Source organism: Gadus morhua, chromosome 14 (assembly GCF_902167405.1).
Source record: "Gadus morhua chromosome 14, gadMor3.0, whole genome shotgun sequence".
NCBI lineage: Eukaryota > Metazoa > Chordata > Actinopteri > Gadiformes > Gadidae > Gadus > Gadus morhua.
The window spans coordinates 8,638,282-8,661,630 of NC_044061.1; the positions used below are offsets into that span (position 1 = coordinate 8,638,282).

At 44.2% G+C, this 23,349-nt stretch overlaps 1 protein-coding gene across 3 annotated transcripts; it reads right to left on the reverse strand.

Moving 5' to 3' along the window:
* Window positions 1-4,383: 4,383 nt before the first annotated feature.
* On the reverse strand, window positions 4,384-21,807 carry cnsta (consortin, connexin sorting protein a). Of its 3 annotated transcripts, XM_030377203.1 has the most exons (14): window positions 21,615-21,807; window positions 20,513-20,700; window positions 17,242-17,366; window positions 16,615-16,983; window positions 15,535-16,289; window positions 13,892-13,922; window positions 12,776-12,862; window positions 12,521-12,602; window positions 12,012-12,033; window positions 11,426-11,504; window positions 9,650-10,161; window positions 9,281-9,394; window positions 6,495-6,627; window positions 4,384-6,332 (listed from the first exon to the last, which is right to left on the reverse strand). In XM_030377203.1, the coding sequence occupies exons 3-14, from the start codon at window positions 17,252-17,254 to the stop codon at window positions 6,124-6,126; spliced, it is 2,406 nt and encodes an 801-aa protein (XP_030233063.1). In that variant the 5' UTR covers window positions 17,255-17,366; window positions 20,513-20,700; window positions 21,615-21,807; the 3' UTR covers window positions 4,384-6,123. The 3 variants fall into 3 exon arrangements, with proteins under 3 accessions (XP_030233063.1, XP_030233064.1, XP_030233062.1); XM_030377204.1 differs by lacking the exons at window positions 20,513-20,700; window positions 21,615-21,807 and adding an exon at window positions 19,182-19,406 and having other exon boundaries at window positions 16,615-16,746; XM_030377202.1 differs by lacking the exons at window positions 20,513-20,700; window positions 21,615-21,807 and adding an exon at window positions 19,182-19,406.
* Between the last annotated feature and the right edge of the window lie 1,542 nt (window positions 21,808-23,349).

The following is a 23,349-nucleotide window of genomic DNA, read 5'->3' on the forward strand; positions in this document are numbered from 1 at the left end:
TTTGCCAAATATGAAACTGCTGATAACATGGACGTTAGCTGTGTGATTCGCGCCAACCTGATCTGAGATCTCTTCCAGAATTAAGCTTTGGGTGCACTACATATAGGAATATGAATACAATTTAACTTGTAGGCCTACAACATCTATTTTAGATTCGACAATCTAAATGGGGTGACTTTTGAAATGTGAATGAGATTAATTTATCGGTTCATCAACTACAAACTTTTCTTCAATGATTTAAAACCTCCCATCAATCTCGAAACCTTTAAACTAAGGGTTTTAGAAATAAACAATTTTTTTTGTATTGCACTTTTTTATCTTACAGAAACAGTATTTATACTGAACACAATTGGACTGGAATTATTCCCCTGAAATTATCTATTAGGATGATAATGTAGGCCTTCATATTACAATATTTGCCTTTTCTTTTTATTAAAATCACAAGTGTAAGAACATTGAATTGTTTGGTCATTCAATATTCAGAAGTTAAAACCAATAGAAATGTTGTTGTTTTTTAATTATTATTTGTACATGTTAATCCTCTTAACATGTTCTACATTACTGCAACAAATTGTGTATCTTTAAACGTGTAAAAGAAATAAAGGGAAAAACAAACACAAAAATGGAGTGTAATATTACCCTTTATAAAGGGTTTTATTACACAATAGGGTTAATTCTTAAATATATTCTCCCCGTTAAATGACAGCAATATGACATTAACGCAGATCTCTCAGGTCTCACAAAGTAGAGATTACATTCAATTCTAATCCAGGAAACAACATTAGTTGTTTTGGTCGTTTGATTATTTTATTATCAAACAAAGGTCCTAGTCTGTTTGATTGACAGGTGAGATGATCAGGGGGGCAGAGTTTATATCACCATCATAGAGGAATGGATAGAGAGGCTCAGTGAAGGTGCAGCCAGTAGCAGAGTAGATACGAACCCTGGCTTCCACATCATAGAAGGAGACCAGACCCTCATCATAATCAACAAAAACCCCCACCTTCTGGAGCTCAGCTCTCAGAGGGAGATCAACATCAGGGTCATCATTAAATACCAACCCCTCATTGTTGTAGGAAAGAGTCCAGTAACCCGTCTCAGGGGTCCACACTGTCTCACATTTTCTCTCTATGGACTCTCTGGCCACTCCTAACCACCATGTAGTGTTGTCTTTAACCCGGACCTCAAAGTAAAATCTCCCAGAGGAGAAGCTCTGCCTCGTGAGAACAAATGCATACTCTGTAAATCTCTTAGTGTTGTCTGGGAGTTTCTTCACTACACCTCCATCATGTACTTGTTTCCCATCCTCAGACAGGATGAGCGTGGGATGAGCTGTATCAGGATCCAGAGTCACATCTACTTCATACTTCTGGACCACCTTCAGTTCAGGATCACGCAGCTTCTTTATCTCCATGTTCAGTGTCTCCTCCAGCTGATCCAGGGATCTCCACAAGGTCCCTACGTATGACGGAGGACAAACCTCCACCGTGGTCCAGTCCCTGGTGGGTGGAGGATCCTTCATGGATCTGAAGGTCTGGAGGAAGTGGAGGTGGTCTTCAGTGTGTGAGAGCCGCTTCACCTCTGAGCTTCTATCGGTCAGATCTTCTATTTCTTGCTCCAGCACTTTGATGAGGTCTTTAGCTCGTTTCACTGTGGATTTCAGTTTCTCTTGAACCGTTTGGTTGAAATCATCCCGGCCCTTTTCAACACAGCCTACCAGAGCAGTGAAGACCTGCCCACCATGGGCTATCTCTCTGTCTGCTTCTTTGTTGCTCAGTTCCACTGTGTCTTTGATCTCCTTAATCTTTTGTTTTCTCTCCTGGATCATTTGCTGAACGTCAGTCTCCGTCTTCCCCAGCTGGGCCGTCTTAACTTCATATTCCTCCTTTAGAGGTACAACAGGATGGGACTTGTGGTCTGTCTCTGTGCAGAACTGACACACACACACCTGTTCAGTCTGGCAGAAGAGCTCCAGAAGTCGGTCGTGTTTCTTACACATCCTGTCTTCCAGACGGTCCATAGGCTCGACCAGCCGATGTTTCTTCAGGCCAGCGACTCTCTGGTGTGGCTCCAGGTGGGTTAGGCAGTAAGAGGTAAAACACATTAGACAGGACTTCACAGCCTTCTGCTGGGTCCCAGTACAGACGTCACAGGGAACTTCTGCTTGTTCAACACAAGGCTGCTCTTTTACTTGTACGGTTGTTCTAATCTGAGCAGCCAGCTCTGATAAGAAGGTATTGACCTGTAGATCAGGTCTTATGTTGAAAAGCTTGTTGCAAACAGGACATTTGTACTGGACTTGTTCATCCCAGAACTTTGTAATACAGTTTCTGCAGAAGTTGTGTCCACATGCGGTGGTAACTGGATTGTTGAACACATCCAGACAGATGGAACATGAAAAGTTCTCTTCGGACCAGGAAGTGTTAGCACAGGCCATTCCTAGACACAGGCGACAAGGTTTATGTATGGAGCAATTATAGATTTCTTATTCAATAACAGGAAGAGAGGTTTTAACTGCTCCTCAAAGTTGTGCTGTTTTACTTACTTGTTCTTACTGCCAGACTTTTTGTTCCAAAATGCGTTTTATTTTTCTCCTGAACGGGAGAACAGCTTCGAAGTGGATTGCTTTGGTTTCGTTTCCACAATATGACGTCCTCGCCTCTCCTCCCCTAACACCTGGCTCCGCCCCCACGGTTTACAGACGTTTCAAACGTTCACACCCTGAATACTCGAGGCTACTGTTTGATTGTTTTTATCCCCACGTCGCCCGGAAGTGATGATTCTGTCGACCAATCAACGGAGGGGGTGTGTAGCTAGAATTTCCCGGGACCCTTTCAGGCGTCTCGTCTCGTTTGCAGTACCCCAACGGAGGAGTACTGAAAACGAGGCCAAAACGGGTACAGCCAAGTCCGGGTCACGCCCACTTTTGGCGGTGGAAACCCAACCCATACCGCACCTTTGCGAACCTATCCGTTCCGCACCCTGCAGTGGAAACGCGGCATATGTAGCAGTGGTGCGCGGGTACATAAATGACCGCAACTCGGACCTCAAATATTACGCCTTATATAAAAATAATGCACCCGACCCGGTCATTTAAAAATATGCTCTTGATTAGCTTAATCTTGATATGCTCTTGATTAGCTTAATCATAGCCTTACTTGAAACTGACATCCCTGAGTCATATGCATTTAAGAAAAGAAGCCTATTACAATTTTACAATGACATGTAATGCATATAGCAGTTTAACGTGGGGAACCTGCTTAAATTTAGCCTACTAAATCCCTTTATACCTTTAACAAAAAGTCTGCAGATTAATAATTCAAAGAATTAAAGACAGCAGATTAATAATTCAAATAATTGTATGCATATTTTTATTGATCGCATGCTGCATGTTTTAAAGGTCCTGCATGAGATATAAAACAATGAATTAAAATAAATATTACTGATCGAAACAAGACAATAACAATGTCACTAACATGAGGATAGTTATGAGAAAGCCTTCATATTATAGCGTTCACATTACAAGCCCTCATTTTATATATATTTGCCGGTCTTCAATACATGGATTTCTCAGGTACGTCATCACTGTTGCACTGTGCAAACTCCTGGCAGAAAGGAGCAAGCAACATCTACTACTAGCCTTAACAGTAGGCCTATAGAGTATTTTGTGACTGTTCAGTGTGCATCTCAAACGTGTGCATCGAACTAACTTCACCGAGGTGGCGAAAGCTGGGGTTTCTTCAAACGTTAAAACAGTAGGCCTAAGCGTTCGAACATTTCGTAAAGAATGTTAAACAGTAACACAACCACTTTCTTTTTACTTACCGACATGAATATCTGATGATCCGACTTCAGGGAACATCTCGTGTTAACCGTGATTTACAAGGCTTTTTCTTTTTGCGCGAAGAGAAGATCTCGCGTGGACCGCGATTTAGAAAAGTACAAGTTTCGCCTCCTAGCACAAGTTACGCCTCCTACTACAAGTTAAGCCCACTACAAGTTACGCCTCCGTCTTGCAGGACGCAGACAGACCCTACTCGAATGTGGGCACATTCAGTAAAGGCTGCTTAAAATGCGTTGATATGTTCTCTCTTCTCTGCGGCATTCAAATATGTTCAACCTTAAAAAGACCCGACACAGTGACTCTGGGTAAAAAATAAAGTTTGTGATTCAGCGGTGATTTGTGACTTTGTAACTGAGTAAGAGCTGTGCAAACACATTTGACTTTGATTTGATTTTTTGACTGTGCCTGGTATTTTCTCCAGTCTATTAAGTTAACACTTGTAGTGATATAAGGCTTCTCTCCCAGACTAAAAAGTAATTGGAATGTAAATCACACATTTGAAGAGACGATACAAAAAACAATGAAGTGAATACTAAAGGTTGTTAATTCACCGAATATCAAGTTTATTCCTCTGTTAAATCATCGGAGACATGTTGAAATTCTAATTTAAGAGTGTCCAAAATGATGCAATGGTAAGAGTGCAAAGTAACGACAACCACAGCATCATAAGAAATTTTCAAAGACACAAATGAACGAAGACACACAAATATAGATTTTTAAAGACAAATCACTTAAGATGAAGGAAGTGAGTTTTAAGAATGAACTCAACAGAAATATTGCTTTTCTAATGTCTCCTTAACCACAAGGATGAGAGAACAAATGAAAATATCAAACTCATTTAAAGTATTAAACAGCAACACATGTAAAGGCATTTTCCCCCTTTTTAAACCATTGATATTTAATATTACATCTGGCCTAGCAACATAAATAGTAGCAGAAATCCTAAGAGGTATGTTTTTTAAGCAACGGTCATCTGAACCAGCCAGAAGACGTGCATACGAAACACAAAAAAGATAAAAGAAGAAACATGTACCTCAAACAAATATTTGGTCGTTAAGATTTAAAAAATGCACAGGTGGTATTTCCTGTGTTACTAATATGGCATTGACTACTGCATTCATGTATGGCCATTATGTCAGGAGGGATGAACTGGGAAAATCAGATAATTTAGCATTAAAATGTAATGACAATTATATTAAATATTATATGATACAATGTGAACTGTTTACATTTATCAAACAATAACATATCTTCCAGCTAGATGTGCCCTAAAGTTAGCATAGTAAATAGTAAACACGTTAGCAATGAACTGCCAAAAATATTAACTTAACCTGATTATTTCATCTTCTCATGCATTCGGCATTCCAACCAGGCTTGGTTAACACCACGCACGTTTACTCTACAATCTGTACTCAAATAATTGCTATGGAAAAGTGATATAATGCTGTAATGACCAGTTTTTGGTAGGTTTTGCTGCATATAGGCTAACTGAATATAGTTTTTGAAGAAAGGAGTTGACAACAAAATCAGTGGATTCATGGAGTCGTTAAATAAGTTGTTATAAATGTTGCGATAGCAGAGTGACAGATGGTCACATATTCCCCCCCCCCCCAAGGTACAAATCTAACGAGGCATCTTGATCCAGGCCTTTTCAGTGAAAACTGATCAGAAAAAGAGAAACACCCACTCCCTGTTTAGTTCCCCACATGGCGTGTCAACAACTGACCTGATGCAAAGGTAAAAGATTACAAGTCGTACCATTCGAGCAATAATAACGTTATAAGACTTTCTTTCAGAAGTTAAATTTCAGATAAGACTTAAAAAGATAGAAACACACCACAGGCAAGAGGGCCACCATTTTCTTCCATCTGTGGAGTTCTGTTGGCTTCAGACACACAATCTGTACAGCGTCGAAGGTCTGTAGAGTGGGCGCCGTTTTGCTAAACACATCGACAAGGCAGCTTGATGACATCTTGAACGACGGGGGTCGAATCTCATGATCTGCGATTCAGTGTTGTACAGGTTTATTTCCCCTTCAAGTGAGCGTACATAATTGTTTGTTTTCATATTTATGCGTGTGTGTGTGTTGCCGTGTGTGCTTTCCTGGGTCTCCCAGGCTATTTAGGAATAATATTTCTTCCGCCTTGCAAAATGTACTTTGATAAAAAAAAATGGATCTCGAAAGACGCATCGAATCGCGTTGTTTGCCTCCCCCCCCCCCTGGTTAAAGAGGGGCCGAGGTGCCGGGCGCTCCACTCCTGCTCTGCGGCGCCCCCCCGCTACGACCCGGGCGCCAGCCAGTGCTGCAGGTGGGAGATGCCGCGCTGCATCTGGCCCACGTAGAAGTCTGCGTTGCGGGAGAAGTCCTGGCAGACGCTGGAGTGGGCGTCGCCCAGGGCGCAGTAGAGAGCCGTCCCTCCGACACTGATCACCACGGTGACGAGGCAAAGCAGGAAGAGGAGCAGGCACGAGTCCCCTCCTCCGACCTCTGGAGAACGAGCAGGTGAAAGAAAATTAAAAAGGGAGAGGAAGGAGGGGGGGGGAACCGAAGGAACAAATTATAACAGAAATAATAAAGTTATCTTACCGATTTATTTGAAACATTGCAAAGAAAAAAACATTGCGTGTTTTTTTATCTGAGACGGCTTACCTTGATCGTATCCGTCGTCAGCGACTTTGAAACGCACCCGTCTCTTAGCGGCAGCTTTGACGGGTTCAGGGCACTCAGACACACACACACTGCGCTTCTTCAGTATGGAGATCAGGCCACAGGCAGGCATCACCTGAGGGGAAGAAGAAGAAGAGGGAAAACATTCTCTTGTCATTCTGACGGTCATTTCTGTCAGAAATAAGCGATAAAGAAAACTGGGAATTGATGGTGCAATGGGTTGTATCATGTGTCATGAATATTTTGGGGTAACACTATTTCAGCCCAGTAAATGTGATATCCAATATCTATATCCATCTTAAAAATGCCCTGGGGGAAAGGAAAAAAAAGTTATTTGTAGGTTAAACGATTAACGTTACATAAAACTTCAATAGATAATGGACATAAAATGTCCACCAGATGTCGCTAAAGAGGTGAACTCTATATCTCATTTACAATCCTTATTGTTATTCAAGGACACCCTCTAATCTGTCCTGGTCAATCTGGCCCAATGACGTAGGTCTGTTTTTGTTCTCATGTTTGCATAGATAAATGTTGTTTCCATAATGACAGAAATAGACCATACCATTATCATAACCAAGCCAAGATGGGTTTTAAAAATGTATTAGTTGCCAATTGATGTACCCTTTTAGATGGCATAACTAGTTTACCTTCAACAAATTGTCATATTAATGCAAGACTAAGACATGTATGAAAAAAGACAAACATAAAGACATATCAAAATGCTCTGAAACAACTATAAACAGCTACAAATGTACGGATGCGGAAAGATTGATAAAAGTCTCTGATTTTCAGGGGAGATAGTACTAAAGGGCAAGCTAACCGTCAGCGGGTGATGTGTGATCGGTGAGGATTAGTTGTCTATACGCTATTCAAATTGAATTCCTCCGATGAATACATACAGACAGAGTTTCAGTGTTTCGCTTCATAGTTGAATGTCAGCAATGTTTTCAGTAATGATATAGTCCCCAATCCTGACAACATGAAAAAAAGTATGGAAATGAAATAAGAATGGTGGAAAACGGAAACCATTAAGATGGTGCAAAGAGGAAAGGCTGAGTGGAAAAAAGGGGCCCACACACAGCCCAGGCTTAAACCAACAGCCTAATGCCTTATCCAACCTCTCCGTTGCCTTTCGTCTGACCTGTTTGGCAGAAAAGTTGCATTGAAACACACTGCGAAGACTACCGGCAACTGAGAAGACTACTGGCAACTTATTGCATTGCGCTTGCACGCAATGCAATAAGCCTCCTTAACATCGGGTGGCGCTAGTCCGCCCTTCCCACACTCGGCTGATTCGCTGCACACAACCAATCAGAGTATCCAATTGCTCCAATCCTCAGACTGCCAATGCTCTCAGACTTTGCAAGTTGAATTGGACCAGACACCGTCCGCGCGGTTCCAAAAGCTTCCAACACAGCTGTACACACCAAACAGATTTGTTCCCGAACTAGTCCAAGTCTCCCCAAACGTTTCAGACGGCCAACGGTTGGGCCATTGTGTTCCACGCTTAAGTGCCGTCCCCCAATCAAAAACGGGCCCCAGAGAAAAAGTAAGACAGTGGATGAAGAGTGGAGACAAAAGAGAGATAGCAACCCAATCTTTTAAACTGCCTTTCAAACCATGGGCTGATATACCAACAGGACCGCCAGGGTCATCATGTGCGACCACCACAACCACCATGCCAAAAGGAATGCCAGAACGGCGAAGTGGCACCTTCTACTCCTCAAACATTCTCTCCCTGCCTCGCAAGCCCTCTCCCTCTCTCTCCAACACACCCTTTTATGCTCTCAAATCCAAACAAAGTTCCAGGTGGCCATCCTATTTGAGTAATCAATAAGTCAGTGATGATATTGGTTGTCCCCGTTCACTCGAGGGGACAACTGGTGCAACCAGGTGTGTGCGGTCGCTAAAAGGAGAGTGAGAGGCCTGAAAAACCCCTGATAATCGAAACAGGAACAGGCCTTACGCCTTGTTCACACTACATGCGTCTACTAATGGTGGCTTTTTGACGTATCTATGTATTTTTCCGGGTTGTATTACAAAGGCGATTTCATTGGACAGTGTCCTTGCGTATATTTGCATAACGCAGTCTGATTGGCCGACGGATCCGTCACTGCCTGAAAAGTTGAACATTTCTCAACTTTTTGACTCCGGCCACGAAGCCGACAGAAGGGCGGACCCACAATCCATTTCGCGAGCGCCCCATGCAAAGTCAACGAGATCCGTCGACGGACGGAGGTAGTGTGAACAAGCCAAGTGGATGACATCACAAAGACCAGATGATAAAGCAACGAAGCTACATGCTAAACCACTAGCATGACGATACAAACTGTTCGGCTCCATCCTCTGGATTAATGTCAATCCAATACGGCCAACAGGCTTTCATATCCGGGGATGGAAAACAATCCATGGCTAATGGCCAAGATAATGGTCAGGGAATCATGGCATTAAACTGCCTCAGCAGCAGAAGATCATTGACTTTACATTAGCTTGGCCCGAGGCTTTCACTATCTCGGTGGCGACACTCCAACTAACCAACAAGTCAAACCGTCGGTCGTTGCACAGTGAAGTATAAAAACAATAACAATTGAAGCTGCATTTCATTCATTGCTAGTTATTGGAAAGGTAATATTTAAATAAATCTATATTAATTATTAACAGCATCCGCAGTAGTAGTCGGTCCAAGTGGTATTGAAGTTAGTCAATTATCAATACATTGAAACTCAAACATTGACATAGGTTAAAATTAATTGAAAAACACACACCTCCTCTACAGTGATGAGTTTGGCCTGGGCGTCTAGATGGTAGGATTCTTTGATGATGCCTGGTCCATAATCCTGCTCCTCCTGATCTAAATGGGCTCCTTCCTCCTCCCACGGCTATGGGAGCAGACCAGTATTATCTACACACACCAGAATCCCCTCACAACAGGATTACACATTTATCATGGCTAAACAAAGCACCACTGCGTTACAATGTAGCAATACAAATAAACAGTTATTTTGCAGATTCACTCGTCAAGCAAGCATGCCTGCATATTTACAAATTCCATATACAATTTACTCATTTTCAGCCAGGTTCGGGCCAAACCAATGTAGCCAGCAAGCAGGGTGTTAGTTTAATCAGGGACTAACCTGGGAGTGAAGGCCCAGCTGGGTCACCTCCCACGGGTTCTCCTCAGCAACGGCTTCTTGCTGCAGCAGTGGCACTACCTCCTCTATCCCCCTCAACTCTGTATCCTCGGGGACAGCTTCTCCACCCTCCTCCTCCACCTCTCCCCCCTTATCCTCCATCTCCAGAGCATGTGCATCCTTTTGAGACTCCCATGATCCCCTCTCCTCCTCTTCCTCTCTGTACTTCTCCTGTGTTGCCTCTCCCTCCACACCCTGGCTCCCAGCAGGTTTGGACCGGTCCATTTCTGCCCCGGTGGCGGGGGGGATCCCACTTCCTGCTGTGATAGGTGGAGCTGTGTGAACCGCTCTCCCTCCCAGTCCGTTGCTTGTTCCAGCGCTCTCCTCTCCAGCTGTCGGCCGCACACCATTAAAATGATCCATGCCTGTAGAGGATTTGATTGGTTGCATCTTCCCCGAGAGGCGGGTTTCGGTGTCTCTCTGCCCCACCTCCAACTCTCCTTCAGTCAAATGGCCTGGACAAAATTAACAACAACAAAACAGTTAAAATGCAACACAGGAATGGCGTAGATACCGGTGGAGAAGAAGAAGAGAGGGCATTCGAAAAGGAGAGAAAGAGGGGGAAGGGTCACGCAACATTGGAAATAATGGATAAATGCATCAATGGGGATTCAATAAGAGTGATCGACTCGAGGCGGGGGAATGCCTGTATCCCCAAGATACAAGAAAATGATTAACATATATAAACCAAGATGCTCTCAATCTGGTTAATTCAACAGGGAAAATAATAACCTACAACCCAATCCCTCCTCACAAGTAAGCTACATCTGTGAGTGTGCTTGCTAGTGCATGTACATGCCACTTTATGCCACATTTAATCATGTATTCTTATTAGAGATGTAAATAGCATCCAGATCTAAGTAAAACCTCTAATCACTCATTATCTAAACAGCCCTGCTATAAAGACAACCGTCTAGTCCTTGATTCTATTAAACAAGGCATTGAAGTGCCCCCCTGCTGTTCCTCAATTATCCTCATGTCTCAATGAAGTCATAAAGAGACGGCAAAGGAGGAAGCTCACCTGCGGTTATTGTTTTTACTAAGCTTCAATCACCCCATATTTCCTGTCAGGGATCAATATTGTATTATCTTATTGCATCTTCTTAAACTGAAGTATATCATTTGTGGTGCATAAACTACACCACATTTAACTTTAGCCAGAGATTCAACGGAAATGAAGACATCTTGATAGTCAGCGACATGAAACGATGGACCCTTCTACATGGGCGGCAGGAATCACTGGAGAAGGGAGGCGTCTGTTTAAGATTAAGGTGTTCCCTGCAAATAAACACCTATAGAATATTAATTACTGAATCTCCACACACACACACACACACACACACACACACACACACACACACACACACACACACACACACACACACACACACACACACACACACACACACACACACACACACACACACACACACACACACACACACGAGCCCGACGATAAAGGATTTTTAAGGCCGATAGAAATAATTGGGGATTTAAAAATAAGATAATCCGATATATCGGCCGATATCCCTAACAATGGTTATTTGTAGTTATTAATGAGTCCTCACTAAAATAATAAGGTAATGCAGTTTAAAAATAAACTTTATTTTATTGTTTTATTGTCACAACAGAAAAGTTTGAAAATGCCTAATATCGGCCCGCCGATATATCGGTCGGGCTCTAACACACACACACACACACACACACACAATCACTTACCTGAGGTGCATGAGGTCAGCTCACCCGGAGGCTTTTCGTCGTGAGTCATAGAAGCCTTCAGAAGCTCTAAAGACGCACACTACAGACACACAATGAGCCATTTAGCACAGGTATGTATCCAACGGGACCTCACTTTACCATCAACGTTGGAGTCACTACAAAAACTCGAAAGAGCCACACGATCAAGTTTGTACAACAAAAACCGGAGGGAGTTCAGAGTCTCTGCAGGGATCGGAACGTGAGGTCAGTAGATCTACCATAGAGCGCAAGAGCTGTGTGCTATACAGGTACTGAAACAACCAGGTGCACGGGCAAAGGCTTGTACTGGTTCATCCCTGGTTCATACTGGCTCTCCATTTACTTCTAGGAGGTTGTACCTTCGATCCGACCATGTTTGCTAAAGTAATATGGCTTCCTGTACGGATCAGTGCAATATGTCCTGAGAGGTTGACGACTAACACGTGTGGGTTAAGAAACGCATTTACAGAACGTCATTCGAATAGACATGCATGCAAAGGTGCGCCCGATACCAACACTCGTACAACCCCAAAGTGCACCCAAGGACAAACAGGAATAAAAGTCTTACCAGAGCATTGCTAGCAGCCGGTCTGAGAAGGAGAGACACAAGAAGATAAAGCAAAGCAAATCAAACTTCGGGTAGAAAAATCTGCTCCGGTCTTAAGAAGCCCAGTAAGATTAGGGACCCTGCACAACTCTCTCATCTAATATTAGACAGGGCACATTTCCCTCGCCATTACACAACGCGTGTCTGTGTGCGCGTGCACGCACACACTTTTCAACAAATTGAAACCCTACCAGTGAGACAGCTCATATGACCAAGAGTGCCAAAGCAGCACATGGACATACATTTCACAGATCACTTCTCTAAACACGTGCACGCACGCACGCACACACACACACACACACACACACACACACACACACACACACACACACACACACACACACACACACACACACACACACACACACACACACACACACACACACACACACACACACACACACACACACACACTTATCTCCCTGGTTCCTTAACATCAGGATCAGACGAGACCTGCGGAGCAGCCTCACCTGGTGTGTGTCTGACAGATGTGTGCGAGGGTGTCAAGCTGGGTTTCCAGATCAGAGGTGGAGGTGCTTCTACAGCTGCTTTCTGAGAGCACGAAACACGAAACACAGGAGGACCACAACAACCTCATCAAGACAAAAAACCATTCTGCACAGGACCCGACCAGCATAGACGAGGTGTATTCATGAACCCGTGCGTTTACGAGTCACGTGAGCTCATACATATGCACATGCACGCATGCTTCAGCGGTCTCTTACCCCACTGCTTCTGTAGAGAACTGAGGTTTTCCAGTAGTCTCTGGTGATAGAGCCTCTCCAACTGTATGCACCAAATAGCTCTCCGGTCTGTGTAGCTGCGTTAAGGTTCGAACCAACGAACCAACGACACAACGACTGGTACGGACGCACTTACTCTACCAAGTATTGTAAACAACAATACACCCATTCAACCCAGTGGAGAAAATAACTAATTTAATTAAGGGACTGATTCGCATGTTGTGACATCAAAGCTCCAGTCCCCCTAGCCTTCAAAGCCTTCTTCATTATCACACTTTACTTTGGCTGAGCCATACGGGAGAATGAATGAGTGATGGGTGGAATAGGTGGACGTTTCCACCCACACTAAATGACAGGGAAAACAGATCAAAGTAGAGCAGCGAGGGCTCATGTTTATGGATTTGGAGTTCCTCTTTGCTACAGCTCAATGCTTCCTCTCCCCTCACACAATCTCTAGCCTACGACGTGTGATGTCACATAGCTAAGCTTGCATTTTCCACTGTCACTCTTTACCTCCATACGCCTTCTGATTAACCCGCTCGCTACAATTCTGTGCTTTTCACAGTGTCAGCTATACCCTTTCTTCAACTTCCCATTGTTATTCTCTTGATAAGTATTAAATTCTCTTGTTGCTAGCTATACCTTCTTGGTCCATCGTAGCCATTCTCCTTCTCCTGTTATCCCCAAAGCTTTTGGCCTAAGCTTGCCGTTTTATCTTCTAACTTTTTCTTTGAACAGTAAGCACATATTTCCCTATCAAAATAAGCTTTCACACTCAATCTCCCTATTTTTCTGTTTTGTCTTTTAATCCGCCTCATCAAAATGCAGTGCATTTTAAGTTCACATCTGTGAATGTTCGATCTATATCCATAGGCTGCATTGACTGGCCATGGAAATATCTGACAAATACATAGACAGAAATCAGTTTGAAAAGTAATAATAATATGATAATAAGCGTGTGAACCTTTGATTTTCATTGAGCCTGAAGGCAAGAACGTTATCGGACAGGACAAACATGTAGTAAACACAAGCAGTCTGGAGGTGTGTTAAGTTCAATGCCATCCATCATTCAGTCACATACATAAACGTCTAGGATACAGTCTTCTTGGTTCACAAAGGCCTCAGCAATCTGCAGATAGAAATAGAGAATGATCAACATTTGATAAAACATCCCATCGTGTATCTACTACTGTGTTTATCATCTGAAGCACTTAGATTTGCATTATCTTTGTTGATGTAGGCACTAGCCAAGACTGAGAGTATGATTGACAGTGTGTTAGGAAATGAGTGTACACGTAACATCGCATATCAAAACATGTCACTGCAGCTCAATGAATACCAGTCGCTTATTGAGCCTGGTTACGTGGAACCAGACCACGGTTCACCACACAATACCGAGTTGAGTTGAAGACTCAAGAGAGAAGCATACAAATTACAATCACACAAACACACCACAACCAAGCTAAAAGGCCATTCAGATTGACTATTCATTCACCTGATGCTCAATCCCAGGGTTGTGTCACTTGTCACATAGCATGCAGACAAGCAGAAAGGAAAGAACTACACAACAGTGGAAAAGGGAAGACAAATATTAAAAAAAAGGAACCATTGAGACAGAGAAGAAGTCAGTGTGACACTACCTTTCTGGTGAGAGCGTTGCTCTCTCGGCGCACGGCCGGCTGACTGAGGCCCCACAACAATTCACAGAGCAACAGAGGCGGCAGAGCGTGGCGCTAACAGAGAGATCGAGAGGAAGAGAGAGCGAGAGACCCAGAGAGAGAAGGAGCAGAGCACAGAGGTGCTCGCATTTCTAATGAGGTGAGAGGCGGTGACAACTGAATGACCCCCCTCTATCTCGCTCTCTCTCTCACACACAGACACACACACAATCTTAGTCTCTCCCGCTATCTGTAAGTCTCTCTCTCTTAGTTAATATAATTTTTTCTTCGTTTTTGGCGTGAGACACAAATCGTATGTGTGCCAGTAGTGACGTGGAACGTGAACATTGATCAATGGAAATGCGATAAAATGTGCAAGATTCAAAATAGGCGATTTATATGAAATATATTGTCTGGTTAAAGAAATCAGGGAAGTGATTGCCCGAGTGCATATCTGTACTCATTAGTGCATATCTGCACTATGAAAATCGAGTTAGTCATGTGATTACAAAAACTTCACCATGGAGTGATAAACTAAGGATTGGAAAACTTGCTGCGGAGGCCTTTCTGACGTCTAGGTTACGTCTTGTAAACTTCAATCGAAGAACCAAAACTGTATGGAGCAGAGTGAATGATTGCACACTTGAATTTACTGAAACCGATTTAACAAAGCATTAACAAATCTACCTGACAGGCATTCCCACATCCCTCTTATACCTGCCCAGGCTTGTAGTCTTAAGTATGAGCGAGAGGACAGATTTGTGACCGTGTGTGTGCGTGTGCAAATAAACAGAACACCCATGCCTCAGGAAGCCAATTGTAATTATGATTTCTGAGCTTGAGCAAAAAGATTTGAAAGGCTTTGACATAAAAGGAAATGACAATAGAGTGCAGCAGGCTCCTCTGAAACCAGTTAAAAGGTCAAAACATACAGAGAGCAAATCAGAGCATGCATACAGCTCCACAGCAATTACCTGGTAGGCTTGTGTATGGTAGAAACAAAAGACATAGAAAAGCAGACAGAGAGACACGCAGACTGGTGGACAAACAGAGCGACCGACAAACAACCGACAGACAGACTACCTGGTGGAGGTACTGCGGCAGGTGGTTATCATCTGCTCTGTGCTCCAACTGCTCCAGACAGGCCAGCAAAGCAGGGCGGGCAGTGGGTCCTGTAGCCGAGGTGGGAGCAGACATGGAGGTGTGCCCGGGTGTGGAGGAGGTGGAGGGCCCCTTGGCGCAGGTGACAAGGGAGACAGATCCTTTGGGAGCTGTTTGAGGGTAGAAGGGTTCTGTGCTGCAGGGGGTGGGTTGAGTACCAGGGGTTTCGTTCGTGGCGCTGATCTGTCCTGCAACAGAAGTGGAGAGATCTACATGGCAAGCTTCTGTTGACGTGCTGCCTTCTGTTTTGGGAGGCATAGGTTCCCCGTCCAAACCAAGGACGGATGCGTTGCTACAGGTAGGCCCGGGGGAATGCACCGTCTCCGAGGTAGTGGACCAACTCGATGAGTTCAAAGCCTCTATCCCGGCGGTTGTTATGGCTCCATCGATGCACGGGGGCGTGGAAGGGCCGGCGGGCCCCGGGGTTGATGTGCATGTTAATCGAGGAGAACCAACAGGTCCAGTCGTGTAGGTGAGCCCAGCGGTGCAGGAAACAAATCCTCCACCTGCATCTCCAGACACAGTGTTTGGGAAACGGGAGTCCACGTCTGGATCCTGCTGACCGGGTTGCACTGGGCCATATAGAGGGTACGAGGCTCCGGGAGCAGCCCCAATATTCAGAGGAGAAGGGGGCACTGGGCTGGTGCCTGGGCTGAAGGGGGTCTCTAGCAGACTGCCTGCAGAAAACAAAGAACCATGCTGAGTGAGAAAAAGTGAGAGCAGCTGGAAAGTCAGACCATCAATTATGTAGTGACTTCCGCACAGTGTCAATCCTATTGGTTCGGACAACAGTTTGAAACTGGATATTCTGCAAATCGACAGAGCACTAGCATCTTGAAATGAAATTCCAAAACATAATGTGCATGTGTGTGTGTGTGTGAGATTGTTGGTGCTTATTTGCCAAGAAACCTTGAGATAACAGAGACACTCTTTTGAGTGTCGTGCGTTGAGGCCAGGCAGTAAGAATGCAGGGGTATACCGTCTAAAGTCAAAGCATCCTACCGGTTTCGGAGAAGGAGGAGTCGGTCATGGGGGTGCTTGGCGACCGGGAGTCAATAAAACCGGAGGATTCCTCTGATTCGTCCACCTCCTTCATCAGCTCATCTTCTCCTTCATCCTCGTCGTCTCTGCTCCCTAATGGGAAGGTGTCCGGGATCACACCGTTGTTGTTAGAGGGACTCTGCCCGGGTTTGCAAACCCTGATGTCCTGCGCTGGGGAGTGCTCTCGTGTGAGTGTGTTTGTCTGAGAGGGTGTACGCGTCTCTGTCAGGTTAAGGTTCTGGCTGCCAAGGGGCTTGGGGCATGGCGGGTTGTCACGAATTTGGTCCCCCTCACGCTGGGACACGACCGGAGCCTCCCACTCACACTGACCTGGCGGTCGGGGGAAAAGCACGAACGGGATGGTGGATGTGTCATGATGAGTAGTTCTAGAGACTGTAGAATAGACTTGGTATAATAGAACAATTGAATTGAAGCGGTGTGTTAAGTTATGATTTCAGCGGTGTGTGTGTGTGTGTGTGTGTGTGTGTGTGTGTGTGTGTGTGTGTGTGTGTGTGTGTGTGTGTGTGTGTGTGTGTGTGTGTGTGTGTGTGTGTGTGTGTGTGTGTGTGTGTGTGTGTGAACACTCACCACCATGATCCATTAGGCTCCGCCCTCAGTGCCTGAGATCTCTTCTCATCAAGGCCGGTGCCGGTAGACCCACGCTTGTCGCGGTCTGCAGAGTGTGGTCGAGGGCAGCCAAAGGACGATACAGCCTAGGAGGGAAAATAAGAAATAATAGAGGAAATGAAAAAACAGAGAGCACTGGGAGAAAGAGAAAACGGAGTGAAAGAGAACGTGGGGGGAGAAGGGGGTGAACGAGTTAAGCGTCATTCCAATGGTAAACAAGCCCTGCCAACAGCCTGCAGCACAACGCTGCTACACCCCTCATCACAGATCAGTCTGTGTGACTGAACTGTCAAGCTGGAACGAGCTTCCTTGATTCTGCTGACAAAACGGAATGCATGTCAATGGAGAGAAACAGAGGAAACAGCATCGACAGAAAAGCACCGTCAGGTTTATCATTATTATATTATGCGTGTTCATTAAGTTTCGTTATGTGAAACACTTCATACATTTTGATAACATCACAAATAACTGTTATAAAGTCTCCAAATAATTAAAGATTTTAACTTTTGTATAAAGATAGACTACACGCATCACCATTCCCTGTTAAGACTTAACTGAAGGCAGCCCATTTGAACTGTTAAATTTGCTGCTCTACTCGACCGAACATTCGTCAACATGATGGCATTAATGTATATGTCACACACACACACACACACACACACACACACACACACACACACACACACACACACACACACACACACACACACACACACACACACACACACACACACTAATGACGAAGGATCTCAAAGGAATAAGACTGCTCTGGTTTTCCAGGTTGTTGTTCTTCTTGTAACCCTGTGCAGCAGTGTGTGGTTTTCTGCAAGCACAAACACCTTTAACTATACATCCAGGGAACAGCTGCCTCTTTGGGGAACTGGTATTATTTTAGTCACCTGGTGGTCCCAACAGGCAAAAGCACACTGGGGAACAAGCACATAACCGAAGCCCTAAAGCACTTAAACCTGTCTCAATAGCATTGCGTAGGCGTCCTATATGCAATGATACTACTATAACTACTTTCAAATAATTCTCAATGGGAATACGACTGTGAAAGATATAAAAACATACAACCACATCATCAGTTTGTTGAAACCACATATCACCTTCCTACATATGCAATAGATGTCAGTGATGTACTGCCGTGCCTACCAGTCTATATCCTAGTTGGATCCTGCAAATGGGGGCATGACTTAACGTGAAAGAAATACAAGCAACTGCAGATTGGAATATGATGTTCTGATGAACTTCAGTAAAGACATTAGATTAGACATTGAGAGCCTAAAGTACCCAACAAGGCACGAAAGATTGAAGTGTTTTCATTGAACACAGGTAAATTATGCAGGATAGATAGATAATCCTTTGCTGGGATATTATAACATACTGCTTGAATGCTTGTAGGCTATGATATACATGGCAGTGCTATTATGCATCATTCTGTACTAGGACTGACACATTCACGTTAGTATTTCAACTGCATTCAATGACAGGACGTGTTAAGATTAATATGTGTATTAAATCAATACTGCATAACGTTAATGGAGCATGCGTCAAACGATGGAGAGGCAGAGGAAACGAGACAACAGCCTGTAATCGATTACCCTCCACCCTTGTTGGTCTACATCTATACCATTTCTATAATATAGTTTAGCAGCTATCTATTAGTGGATATCTTACTAGCTAGTAAGGTGAGTTAGAAGTCACATTGGGTTGGTCGCTAAACCACACTGACAGATTTGTTTTCGTTTACAGTTCATTGTGTGTACCTTTAAATAAGTCGGCTTCTGGGAAACGTACGAGCTATATGGGCGCAATGGGAAGGTGAACACTTAGCGTTAGCTAATGCTAGCCTAGGATAATCACACACGCTCACATCTGGACAACACAACTGACATTACCTTACGAGCAGCCCGAAGTCATGCGAAGCTCTTGTTCTTTCGCCGGACTAAATAAAACGACGGTGATTTACGTTTGAGGGCTGTTATTCCTTGTACACCTGACGCCTCGCTCGGTGACAGGTTAAATGTGAAAGCTACGGTTTAGGTTGGCACGTACAGTCAACCAGCCGGTTGTGTATACGGTACAACGTTACCTTGCTTGACACTGTCCGGCTGGTCTGCGCCCATGCCGCCACCTACCGTCTCCATAGCGTCCGTGCCACGGATGTCAGTTGCAGCAATCTTTTTTTTTTCTTTTTTTTTTTACAGAGCTTCCTTATTTTCAGAAAGCAGAATAAAACAAAACAAAAAGGTCGAACTTGTTTTCGTGTTAAAATGCTGCGACCGCAAGGTAAAGTAGTGTAGCACTGAAGATGTGCATGTATTGCAGCTTGAAATGTTTCAAACAAATCCATCATCATCTACCCTGTTGATTTATTCAGACAGCGAGGAGATCTACCCGCGACCTTATTATTGATGTGGAACATTGGCGTGTCTAATTAAATAGAGCTGGCCATGGAACGAAGTTGCAGAGTAGTACAGGAGGATTGAGGGGTATTCCTTTCCTACACTACACACACACACACAATCGAAATGCAAGGTGCTCCCTCGTCTTATGCTATGTTCTGAGCTGCTCAGTTTTATATTGCCCCTTTTTTGTAATTTTGAAGATTGTTTTTGCAATTTGTGCTTTGTTTGAATGACTGCTAATTGATGCAGCTAATTGATGCAGACCCCATTTTTCAGAAGAAAGAGAAACCCCTATATTGTGTCGGTAAAGTAAGGATAGAAACAAGGGCCAAGCCCTAACAATAGCTAGGTTAACATTCACTGTATACAACAAAGATATCTAGGATAAGATGCTACACAAAGTAAGTACTATTTTTAAGTGTAAGGACGAACGTACAATAAGTGCGTACATTGAGTGCCAGGACGTACAACATACAATAAGTGGGTAAGGTGAGTGCACTTGGCCCCTCTTACCCGTGGCCCACCCTGGTACCTGCCATGGCAAGTGCGTGAGGTGTCTGGGGGTTGGGGGGGGGGGGTGGTAATGGGGGAGGCTATATGCAGAGTCTAGGTGAACTCTGAACAACTGAGTCTTGAGTCTTTTGAGGAAGCTGTTGAGCGACTCTGCGGTCCTGACATCGGCAGGGAGCTCGTTCCACCGCTGCGGTGCCGAAAACGATGCAGTCGAGACAAGTATCCTGTTTTTTTTTCCAGTGGGGTACTGTTCAGCACATGTACTTCACCTTTCTCCCAGGGAACACAACAGCGTTGAGGAGCATTACCTGCATGTGCCCCAGTGCAGCGTGCCGTGACCGCTGCAGGAGGGAGACGCCTCCTCTACCGGGCCGCAGTCGCACTCGCACTTCATCTTCACCACGAGCTTCAGCTGCTCACTGATGCCCTGAACGGAGAGGTGGAACTTTGTCTGCTCCAGACACCTGGACATGTTCAGCTGGACGTAGAAATCCACCTGAGGAGGAGAATAGATGAGTGGTTAGGGTGGGGTTAGACCAATCTACCTGGAGGAGAAAAGATGAGGGGTTAGGGTGGGGTTAGACTAATCTACCTGAGGAGTAGAATAGATGAGTGGTTGGGGTGTAGACTAATCTACCTGGAGGAGAGTAGATTAGTGGTTAGGGTGGGGTTAGACTACCGTAATCTACCTGAGGAGTAGAATAGATGAGTGGTTGGGGTGTAGACTAATCTACCTGGAGGAGAGTAGATTAGTGGTTAGGGTGGGGTTAGACTACCGTAATCTACCTGAGGAGTAGAATAGATGAGTTGTTAGGGTGTAGACTAAGCTACCTGGAGGAGAGTAGGTTAGTGGTTAGGGTGTGTAAGTGGACATAAAATACCTAAGATTTGAGTGAACATACGATCCCTACATGTTACTCCAGTATACCACAATGCAATGCGGTTGTTCATAAATGTTCAGCGTAGTGTCCGGATTCTCGTTTGTTCATTCCCTACGTAGTGCACTGTATCATAAACCCTATATAGGGCATTGTGAGTGAGTGAATAGGGAACGATTTTGAACACAGCTAGTATCAGAATCAGAATCCCTTTATTGTCATTGCACAGGGTACGACGAAATTTAAATGCAATCCAGACGGTGAGAGTCACAAGAACATTTTAAATATATATATAGATATATAAGAAAGGTAAAACATTTATATAAACAAAAAAAGATAAAATATACAAATAACAAATAAGGATAAAAAATAAAGATGAATAAGAATAGCAGCTGAGGTAAACGGTATTGCACAGTAGTTGTTGTCCAGTTTTTTAATAGTGCAAATTGCTACATTCAGGGTGACTTTAAGGTGCTTGTGAAAGAATGTGAACATGCAGCGCATAACAGTTAGGTGTGGCTGGTCCGCTCACCCAAAACTCCACCCAGCGAGTGCAGAAGAGGCAGAAGGATTGACAGCAGAACCATCTGACTGGCTGCGGGCCCACGGACGAACATCCTCCAGGGAACCTGAGACCTGGCCGTCAACAACGCTTTCACTTCCTTACCATTTAGGCCCCGTCCACACGAAGCCGAAACGGGCGAAACCGTTACGGTTTCGATCTATCCGGTTTCGAAGTATCTCCGTAAAGACGAAGCCAAGCGAAACCGGGTAGACCTGTAGAAACGCTGTAGTACACAAGCCAGGCCCATAAGGGGCGCTGCTTCTGCTACAGAAACCCAGAAGGAAAATAAATAAGAAAAGAGGCGAGCATGCGCATAAAGGGTGAGACTCCGCGGGCTTAACAGTCATTGGCTAGAGGATCGAAGGGGGGGGCGATGACGTCATGGTTTGCGGTTTCAGTCGGTTTCAGGCGTCCACACGAATCCAAAACGAAACCGGGTAGATTTGAAACCACCTCCGAGGGTGGTTTCAGAAGTTTGCGGTTTCGGTCAGCGGATTCGCCGGCTTTGTGTGGACGGAAGGCCGAACCGTACAAGACCTTTGCGGTTTCGCCATGAAATCGGCTTCGTGTGGACGGGGCCTAAATGCAACGTTTTAATCTCTTACAGACAGGGGTCACACACACACACACACACACACACACACACACACACACACACACACACACACACACACACACACACACACACACACACACACACACACACACACACACACACACACACACACACACACAAATACACACAAAATACTTTTAATATCTTTAGCATTCAAATTATTGCAGTCTATTCTTTTCGTAGGCTTCTCTGCTGTTGGCCTTGATGGGGAGATATTTTAACGCATTTTAACCCTTCCTGCGACATTCCTGCATCTCCCTCAGTACGAAGCCCATTTCTGCACCGTGTCAGTAGACAGCTACAATCCTGCGAACGTCCTGAGTGCAGTGAACACGCGTTCATGTTAAGAGGAGTTTCGGGAAACGCTCCAAGATCCATCGTTATCGGGAGACGAGGCCCAGGCTCGAACAGAGTGACACACACACACACACACACTCTCTATCGTGTTAGAATGTAGCACTAAAAGCAGTTGCTTTGCACATTTTCTTGCACTTTTTGGCTTGTGACTCCCTTGTTGAATACACCTATTGTAAGGCACTTTGGTAAAAAGCTTCAGCCTAATGTGTTACTTATGTGTGTCATGTAATAAGGTCTGCTACAGAGTTGCAGGTGAAGAGCCACAAACCCAGGCCGAAGGCTGCTCAGGGGTTGTGGTTGGGCGCAACGAGCTGTTCTGGGAAATCACTTAGTTCACTACTAAAACCTCTAGTAAGTACAAGTAAAATATATAGTATATCAGGATTAATCATTTTATTTAAAAATGCATTTAAATATTTATCAAAATGCGTAATCACCCATTTTGCGTAAAGTTAATCCTTTGCATTTTATTCATTTTAATAGTTTAGATTAATTAAAGTCAGTCAAAGACCAATTCAAAATCTCGACAAATTGGTGCTTGATTTCAACATATTTAGAGACATATTACATGTACTTAAGGCATTTAGCAGACGCTTTTAGTACATATGGTTATACGTTTTATTTAATTAGTAAGACTACATCACAAGCTGTATCCTGAATCCTCCTAAAACCCTTTGCTCTGTCATCTTATCTCTAAGTTGAAGATTTAAAACATGGTAACTGTAAAGG